Source organism: Simochromis diagramma, unplaced genomic scaffold, assembly GCF_900408965.1.
Source record: "Simochromis diagramma unplaced genomic scaffold, fSimDia1.1 OVJJ01000325.1, whole genome shotgun sequence".
NCBI classification, from domain to species: Eukaryota; Metazoa; Chordata; class Actinopteri; order Cichliformes; family Cichlidae; genus Simochromis; species Simochromis diagramma.
Window position 1 is genome coordinate 724,593 of NW_024387291.1, and position 9,277 is coordinate 733,869.

A 9,277-nucleotide genomic window follows, 5' to 3' on the forward strand; every position below is an offset into this window, starting at 1 on the left:
CTGGAATAAATCATCTGTAAACAAAGAACTTGTTCGTGTGGTGGCTGAAAGGAGCAACAACGACTTGAGAGATAATTAACAACTAATAAATACATCTATATTTGTACAGTCAATGTTCATTAAAAGGCATCTGGAGAACTACAAGAAATGTTGAGGAGGTGATTTAGCCATTTGAATCTGTAGCTGTATTGGCTCAAGGACACATCTAAAACCTGCAGGAGACCGGCCCTCGAGGCCTGGAGTTGCCCACCCATTGCCACTGAGTCTTCACTGTCATCACAGACAACATACTGTCCTCTGTGTTTCCTGACGGGAAAAAAAAGTATCATTAGAGTGTAAGATCTTCTCCATGTGCCACATCTCAGTAATAGAATAATCTGAGTTATAAACGTCATATTTTGTTTCATTCAGTGTTGGAAGTTTATTTTTTTAATTTTTTTCAGGAACGGCTTGAATATCAACCTCCACCAGTAAGTTTCCCAGATTTATTTTTCTATATTTCCTAATGTTCATGCAACTTAATGCCCTTAACACAGTGGTTTCTAGGTAGGGTCTCTCTCTCTCTCTCTATCAATATCTATCCTTAGATATTGATCAATATACATATGTATCTCGATAGATAGATAGATAGATAGATAGAGTGAGATCTATATACACATCCAGTCTGGACACACCTTCTCATTCACTGGTTTTATTTTTATGACTATTTACATTGTAGATTCTCACTGAAATAATCAAAACTATGAATAAACACATATGGAATTATGTAGTAAACAAAAAGTGTGAAATAACTCAAAACATGTTTTATATTATAGATCAGTGGTTCTCAAACTTTTCACAATGAGTACTACCTCATAAAATATATGGCTCTGGAAGTACCACGCTTATGACCGACATTAAAGTACAGTAGTTTAAGCCTATTTAACACCATATACGGTTTACACAGATAATTTTATTTCTTATATTAATGTTATTTATTTTAACTGTCATAAACAGGATGTGACAAGTGATAATAATAACAACTGTACTGCATTAAAACATTCACAGCAGGCGGGATATCCGGTCTTTAAGTGACGACGTATGAACCACCACATAGCACATCATTATATACCAGCTAGCCCAACTTCAGTAACCCTACAAACGTCACTGCTGTTTAGTTTTCTGTCTTCATTTATGTCGGACGTGATAGCAGAAAAGTACGTTTTAATTTTTCAGAAATACCTTAGTCAGAACATGGTATATCATTTCATCTTAAAAATAATTTCTGGAGACTCCCCACGTACCACTAGAGGGAGCCCGTACCACAGTTTGACAATGACTGTTATACATTATTCAAAATAGTCACCCTTTGCTTTCATTACTGCTTTGCACACTCTTGGCATTCTCTCAATAAGCTCGATGAGTCACCTGAAATGGTTTTCCAACAGTCTTGAAGGAGTTCCCAGAGATGCTGAACACTTGTTGGCCCTTTTGCCTTCACTCTGCGGTCCATCTCTTCCAAACCCATCTCAGTTGGTGACTATGAAGGCCAGGCCATCTGGTGCAGCACTCCATCACTTTCCTTCTTGGTCACATAGTCCTTACACAGCCTGGAGGTGTGTTTGGGGTCATTGTCCTGTTGAATATTTTATGATGATCCAACTAAATGTGAACCAGATGGGATGGCATGTGGCTGCAGGACGCTGTAGTAGCCATGCTGGTTCAGTGTGCCTTCAGTTTTGAATAAATCTCCAACAGTGTCACCAGCAAAGCACCCCCACACCATCACACCTCCTCCTCCGTGCTTCACAGTGAGAACCATGCATGTAGAGACCATCCATTCACCTTTTCTGCATCACCCAAAGACACAGTGGGTGGACCAAAGATCTCAAATTTGGACTCATCAGACCAAAGCACAGATTTCCACTAGTCTAATGTCCACTCCTTGTGTTACTTAGCCCAAACAAATCTCTTCTGCTTGTTGCTTTTTCTTAGTAGTGGTTTCTTAGCAGCTATTCGACCATAAGGTACATTTTGTTAAATGAACTAACTGTTGTGGAAAGTAAAAATCACAGTGATTTAACATTAAAATCTGTTTAGAATTTGCAGATTGATGATGATTAATTTCATGAGTCTTGACACATTCCTTTCCCCTGCATAAGCTACCTCTACGAGTTTAAACTATTGGTACTGGTATCAGCAATATTGGTGCTGCATTTATCACAGTACTGCACAGCACTACTAAGTGGATTCAGTGACAGGCAGATATTGCCATACCCTTTTTTTTACAGCCCTCCTGCCCCATATAAACCGCTCACCTGCCTGCAGACTTGTCACTGGAGGCATAACCCACTGAAGATCAGACCTCAGCACAATCCACTGAACACCATCACCATGGTACGTGGACTTTCTCTGCGTGAACAATAATCTGCATCTGTTACCTTAGTTGTGGCATTATATTCTATCCTGATGTATGTGACCATTTGCTTTGATTCTGTGGCTGAACCTCATACTCTGCCGTTTCATGGTTTACTTTTCTCGTTGCATATACAGTAGTCAAATAGTCATATATTTCAAACGCATAGACTGAATATAAATGAGGCTGAGGAATAAAAAAGCTCAAAGCTTGTGTATCAACCAGTAATATTAATAGAGCGTGTTTTATAGAAGTGATGATGGCTACATATATTCTGTGAACATGCGTTTTGTATACAATAGAGAATCTCCCTTTGATTTTGATTTTGCTGAGGCTATAACCAAATTTAGGCTTTAAGTAACAGTCAAGAAAATACGTAACCCTTACACTGATTGTGCTCACCTTACAGTTATAAGTATATAAGAGATAATTCTCGAGTCACAGCCTGGTAACAGAAGAAAAATCCTATTCTAAGATTTACCATATGCCACAGTTGAATAATCTGAATAATTCAAATCCCACAGAGGGATTAATAATGTATAGCTTGACTTAATGATCTTCCATCAAATTCCCTGTGAAGTCAGTGATAAACCAGCATGAATCTGAAATGGGTGAGCAGATTAAACCGAGGAATCTGTGGGTGCAGGACTGGAATATAGCGTCCAGCATGATGAAGTTCTCGTTTGCCCATCAGGTGATGCCCAGCACATAAATAGGAAGATTAGATGAAAAGAAGAACAGTTTATTGCTTTATTGATCAGGTGAACAGGTTCACTGACTTTGTTAAACATTGTTTAAATGTCATGTTGGGTTTCTCATTTGTATACATGTGAAATCGATCTTTAAACACATAAAATCGATTTAGCCTTACTTCATTTCTCTGTTTGTATAATTGTTAATGGGCACATATTGTACAAAGACATGGTAGACATGACTAGTGTCTGAAGAGCTATAGATCACTGTGTGGGTGGGTTTTTTTTTTTTATGGCGACCACGTCAGTGAACAAATACGACACCTTCCTGTTTTGTTAATTTTACAACCGTGGGTACATTGTTTTACCTCGGTTGATCATCAACTGCTAAGATAAGACAAGCGCTAATCATCAGTTTGCTCATGGCAGTTCCGCTGTCTCAAACCATCATGTAGATAGTTCCTAAAATTTAATAAATAAAACTGATAGACCAGATCTATACACACTTCTGCAAAGAAGAGTTTTATCATCCAAGAATGAGCATGAGTACTGAAATCTTCCTATTATTATTATTATCATTATTTCATCCTGTCTTCCTTCTAAGAAGCAAACTAAAGTTCCCACCATAAAGCTCTGAAAGAATGCAAGAATTGGTTTATCTTTCAATGTGTCTATTCCTATGTCGCTTTCCTTTACAGAAAATCCAGGATATGTCAATCAAGCAGGGCTTGGAGTTAAAAGTCCGCGTCAAGCCTGGTGAGAGTGCTGACAGGTGAGTCCTTCTCCTAAGATGTTCATGCTGAGAGTGTCCTGTCCATTTCACACAGCAAAGTCGATTTAGTTATCTGTCAGGAAGCAGCGAGTCGAGTTCATGTTCCATCCTCTCCTCTCCTTCCCGCATCTGTCGCAGTTTTGCCATCAACATCGGTCATGATCATGAGAACATCGCCATGCACCTCAACCCCCGGTTAGACTCCAACACCATCGTCTTCAACTCTTTATCCGGGGGTAGCTGGGGTGACGAGATCCACGAATCAAACTTCCCTTTCAGACGTGGAGAAGAATGCAAGGTTTGTATGAAGACGTGTGGCGTCTGAAAAATGTAGTCACCAACACACAATACACTCTGAAGAGGTTCAAATAGTTTAAGAAGCAAGGCTTTTACACACTGACATAACCAGTTTAACATCAATGCAAATGCTAAAACACAGTTCTCCAGACGACAGAGAACAAAGTCATCTGTGTTACTGGACTGAGTGCCAATTTCACAATATAAATGAAAGCTCATAAAAGTTACAACGTCTCAATTGTGTATATCAGTCAGATGATAACTTTAACTAAGACAGGGCCTTGATTTGCTGATCCTTTGATTTATAACATCTTTGCATGTCACTCTATGGGCAAGGTTTTATAGCTGATAGCTTTAAAAAATGTAATTGTACTCTTAGACACACACACACACACACACCTGCTGCACTTTAATTTAAAGAGTATTCAGGTAAAGCACACCCTGGGTAAATGAACTGCATTTCCAAGCTGTTATCATTTCTTTGACTATCAGGGTGTAATTAATGGGTTTGGTGCCTGCGCTGTAAGCTGCTAGGTCAACGGGTAATCACGACAGGCTTTATGGGCCCATAAAAGTTAATAGCTGTTGAGAAAGATTGCCCCAGATGTTTCTGGAGGAGGATTTTCTGTCGAAACTGCAGCTTTCTTACAGTTGTGTAACAATGAAATTCAAGGAACTGTTTACTTTCTTGGAAGGGGGTCTGCTTGAAGTACTTATCTATAGTCAGTGAATAATCTGTAGTAGATAGCTGCATGCATGGCCACGTTTGGGAGAGGCAGGAGTAAAAGCATCTAACTGCAGTATACTGTGGACAGAGTCAGAAGCAAATGATATAATATCAGCATCTGATTTGTTTTGTTTTTTAATTTGAAGATTCTTACTGTTTTATCTTGCCTTCAGCCATGTGCACAACCGGAGATGGTTGGCGCTGTTAAACAGAGGCGGCCAGAGTGCCAGGCGGCATGGACACCCAAGACTGTAAATGCGATAACTCAAGAAAGGGTCGATATAGGTGTATACCATAGGTGTATCTACAAGGAGGCTGAGGGGTAGCACTTGTGTCCACATGTATTTTTAAAATCTGCTTGGATGACACACACAGTCGTGCTCATGTCACCTAGTTGATCCTTGATATGATATTGATATTTATAACCTGGGTTTTTGTTTTTTTAATAGATGGCTAAAATAAATTTGCAGCTGACTGCATCCACAGCAGCTTAGGTTCTGTCCGTGTCTGAGCCCAAGCTTAAAAAAAAATCCTGGTTAAAATCCTTTTAACCAAACGATAAATGTCATTCACTTCTCTTTTTCTCCCTCTTGCTTTTTCTTACTTCTTCAGTTTTACATCAACTTCAACAACGAGGAATTTTACATCAAGCTTCCTGACGGCAGCATGATTACCTTCCCCAACCGCCTGGGTGATGTCAAGTACAAGTACTTTGATGTGAGCGGTGATGCAAGAATCATTGGCATCAAGCTGAAGTAGAGGCTGACCTCTTCTTAAGCCCCAACCCTTCACCTCTCTACGTTTTGCTTGTTGCTAAAACATTCTGATGTTTTTCAATAGCTGAAATTAGGCTTGACTGCTAATATGAAATCTGAAAAGTAACTCTGGAAATGTCAACTGCTTTAGATTGCTGATGTTGTAATGAGAGGAAATGGCCTTAAGATGGAGCCCCGGCACATCTTACCTTACTATGGTTGGAGGACAGCTCAGCAAAGCTGGATTTGTTAATAAAACCCTAAAAGAAAAGAGTCTTCTTCATTTACTTCCTCTGATACACAAATACGAAACACCACATGTAATTTACACCTACATGTTCTAAAACATATTTCAGACTTGTTTCAGGGTTTAATTTTTATATCATTGTAACGTACAAGAGTAAAAGCAGTGGGTGTTTAAAAACACTAAAAGAAGATGCCAACGCATTTTTGTCAATGTCTGTAATTCAAAAGCAGAATTATTATTTTTCCCTCTTTTTTAAAGTTATGCAAAATTTAAAAAAGAGGGAGAAAAAAGAAAACCCAGAATTGTATTGGTCATTATCTTTAATATGTGATGAGGAAATAGGTTAAAAAAAGAATAAAGGTCGACATGGAAAAGGAGGTGAGGTGGGAGATGTAGCACACACTTACACAGACAATTTACAGGAGGACTCAAAAGACAAGCGTCCGGAGGCTGAGGAATGTGGTACAGTGCAACGACATTTCATAGATAGAGATGAAAAGTATTTGTCTGTAAAGCTGTTGGCAAATTGGGCCATTACAAAATTACAAAAATATGAAAACAGTTCTCATTCACTTTTCTATTGTTTTGTTTTTACAGCAGTTTCACTTTAATTGTTACACAGTAAAAATATGTGAAAATACGGTACCAACTTTTTCCATTATTGTAAACTACACATTGTATTTTATCAATTACAGAAACTGTGGATAATGTATATAAAGAGTATATGTGATTTTTTAAAATGGATAAGGTACTGCAGAACATTTTCTGGTCATTTTCTTGTGTTCAGTATTTAGTCCAAAAAAAAAGGCCTTCAAAACTTTTCTGTTTTGTACTAAACTGCCAATTCAAATACTTTTTAGATAAAATACTCACATCTCAACCTCTATATCAGTAAATCATAGATGTCTAGATGTCTATCTGCTCAACAGAACATAACAAATAGAAAGATAATGAACACAGTGAATTCTAGTCAGTTTAGTCCATGCCTCTCTGCACTTATAATTTTATTCATTATTTAACATTTGAGATATCTCATGTAATTTGGTACAAAATGAACAAAGTTGATAAGATGATTCGTCCTAACCTGATTCGTCAGACTGAGGAAATGTAAATGGAGGCAGAACCATGTTTGTCATTGTGATTGAAATGCATTTGATTCAGCTAAATGTCTAGTTTATTAAATGAATTCAGTCAAGTTTGGTTAATTCAGCTAATTCTACTTTCTCAAAACCCACAAAACCTTAACAAGACTAGTTAACTCTCTCTTTAAGACAGGAGAGGAAGTTAGGTTTTAGCTGGGTCAACTCAATGTAGATAATAAAAAATGGCCTCTCTGAATCAAAACATATTATGACTGGACAGTTAATGCTAATTCACTAAAAGTCCTGCAGTGGGGTTGTCACAGCTGACCCGGGATCAGCCCTGCTGGATCCTGATGACTGTCCTTTCTGTGCTAAATAATCTTTGTAGTTCCGAGTCAGAAGAGTGTAGAGAAATGGATTTATACAGCTGTTTCCATACGTGAGACATGTGACAAAGAAATTTACATAATTATGAGCAGCTGGAGACAAAGCTTTGAGGGACTCTGGAGAGAACAGTTTGGCTAACTGCCATCCCCAAAAAGGCAAGAAGCAAGCCCAGTAAGCTACCACAATGCTAAAGATCATTGATACGACTTTTTGTTTGAGTCGTGTCCTTCTGGCAGAGTGGCTGCTACCCCCTAAGTTAGCCTGCGCTACCCAGTAGTGCCTAGCTAGCCCTGCATACAGTCCAACAATTAACAATCCAGGGACTAAAACACTGGTGAAAAACAGGGCAATGATATAAGCCTTGAAGGCCTCAGGGGTCCAGGTTGGATAGCAGATTCTCTTGACTGAACCAGCCACAGTGGGTTTGCCCTCCCTGAGTCGGATCATCACCATCATGGGAAGCGTTAGCAGAAAAGATAACCCCCAAATAATTCCTGACACTAGCCGTCGGTTGCGGGACGAGGTCTTGTGTGCACTGAAGGGTTTAGCCACAGCACGATACCGTTCCAAGCTCATAACACCCAAAATGAAGACACTGGCATGCATGGTGAGGAGGTCGAGACTCAGCAGGATGCGACATCCGGCCTCACCAAACAGCCAGTCGTGGGCAAAGTAGGTGCAGACTACAAAAGGGATGGTGCAGAGGTACAGCAGGTCAGCCAGAGCTAAATTAATGATGTAAACGTACATAGAACCTGTGCGTCGCAAAGCAGCTGAGCGTGTAACAATAAGTGTGTATGTGTTGCCGGACATGCCCACGACACACATGATAATCAGTGTAGTACCAAGCAGGAATGTCACCCACAAGCCACCACTACCTCCAGCACCAGTACCACTCCCTTGGGACTCGTCAGCTCCTGTCCCTGGGCTCAATCCAAGACCCAGCTGGGGAGTTAAGGTGGCATTAAAAGTGCAGTTCATTTTGAGTTCATGCAGTTCAGTGCAGTTCAGAGAGGTCAGAGGTCAGGCTACAAAACTGAGGAACCAGTTTACACAGGATTATTGACTCTTACCTCACAGGAAAGGTTTCATCTCTGTGGAAACATTTCAGTGTGAGGTGAAGTGCAGAAAGGGAGCAGTACTGCCTTTTAGCTGGACAAACTGTGCTCAAAGTCCCTGATAGAAAGTCCCTCCTGTGCTAAGATGTGCTTGAGAAGGCTTAACTGGCTGACACCTCCAGAGCAGTCTCCACAACAGGGCAAAAAAAAATAATCCTTTCTCCTATATTAGCATAGAGTGCTGTGTGGCTCTTAAAAATAAAAGTTGCTTTGCTTGTGCAAAGAAAGATTCACTCAGCAGCTTTAGTATATCCATTCACATTCTCCGTGTTTTTGGTCTTCTATGTTTCTGTCCTAATGTGGATTGACATACAGAGCATTAAGATATCCTTTGTTTTATCCAAGTCATCCATATTTTTTCTGCATAGCTCTTCCAGACCTCTGCGGATCCACTTGGTGACAGATGAAGGTTCAGTTTCTCCCTGAAAATTGAGCCCACCCTTATCTCCAAGTTTTGATACTGCTGTGCTGTGTCTTTGAAGTTTGCAGGGTTGCACTTCTCTCCTCCCGTCTCTCCTCAGTGCTCCCTCCTTCTCACCACGGTGAAAAAATAGCAGGGACCTATAGATTCATGTGGTATTCGTCGTGGGCCTCAACCTGCAGCCTGTGTAGTGAGGGTGTAGTTACACAGTAACCAAACCTCATCAATGTTTAGCCTAATGCTTAAATGTAAAAGACATCTATTTTTTCAAAACTTGCATCACATTATTTTTACACTTATTTTACTTTTACACATAAGTACCTCATCCTTAGTGAAATATTTGAAGAAAGTGATGGTGTTAAGCTCTAACACGTCACTTCAGAC

General features: G+C 39.7%; 2 protein-coding genes across 2 annotated transcripts; one reads left to right on the forward strand and one right to left on the reverse strand.

The window, feature by feature from the left end:
• Positions 1-452: 452 nt before the first annotated feature.
• On the forward strand, positions 453-5,941 carry lgals2b (lectin, galactoside-binding, soluble, 2b). The gene is made up of 5 exons (XM_040003995.1): positions 453-470; positions 2,271-2,376; positions 3,786-3,859; positions 3,998-4,157; positions 5,496-5,941. Exons 2-5 carry the CDS (start codon positions 2,374-2,376, stop codon positions 5,640-5,642), a joined length of 384 nt encoding a protein of 127 aa, XP_039859929.1. The 5' UTR covers positions 453-470; positions 2,271-2,373; the 3' UTR covers positions 5,643-5,941.
• A 1,320-nt stretch (positions 5,942-7,261) lies between these two features.
• LOC120716424 (urotensin-2 receptor) lies at positions 7,262-9,221 on the reverse strand. The gene has a single exon (XM_040003969.1). The coding sequence runs from the start codon at positions 8,333-8,335 to the stop codon at positions 7,262-7,264; it is 1,074 nt and encodes a 357-aa protein (XP_039859903.1). The 5' UTR covers positions 8,336-9,221.
• Between the last annotated feature and the right edge of the window lie 56 nt (positions 9,222-9,277).

Coding starts and splice junctions, on each gene's coding strand:
- lgals2b (XM_040003995.1), top strand. Junction 3,860..3,997: donor CCTGGTGAGAGTGCTGACAG/GTGAGTCCTTCT, acceptor CATCTGTCGCAG/TTTTGCCATCAACATCGGTC. Junction 4,158..5,495: donor GACGTGGAGAAGAATGCAAG/GTTTGTATGAAG, acceptor TTACTTCTTCAG/TTTTACATCAACTTCAACAA.
- LOC120716424 (XM_040003969.1), bottom strand. CDS start 8,335: ATGAACTGCACTTTTAATGCCACCTTAACTCCCCAGCTGGGTCTTGGA.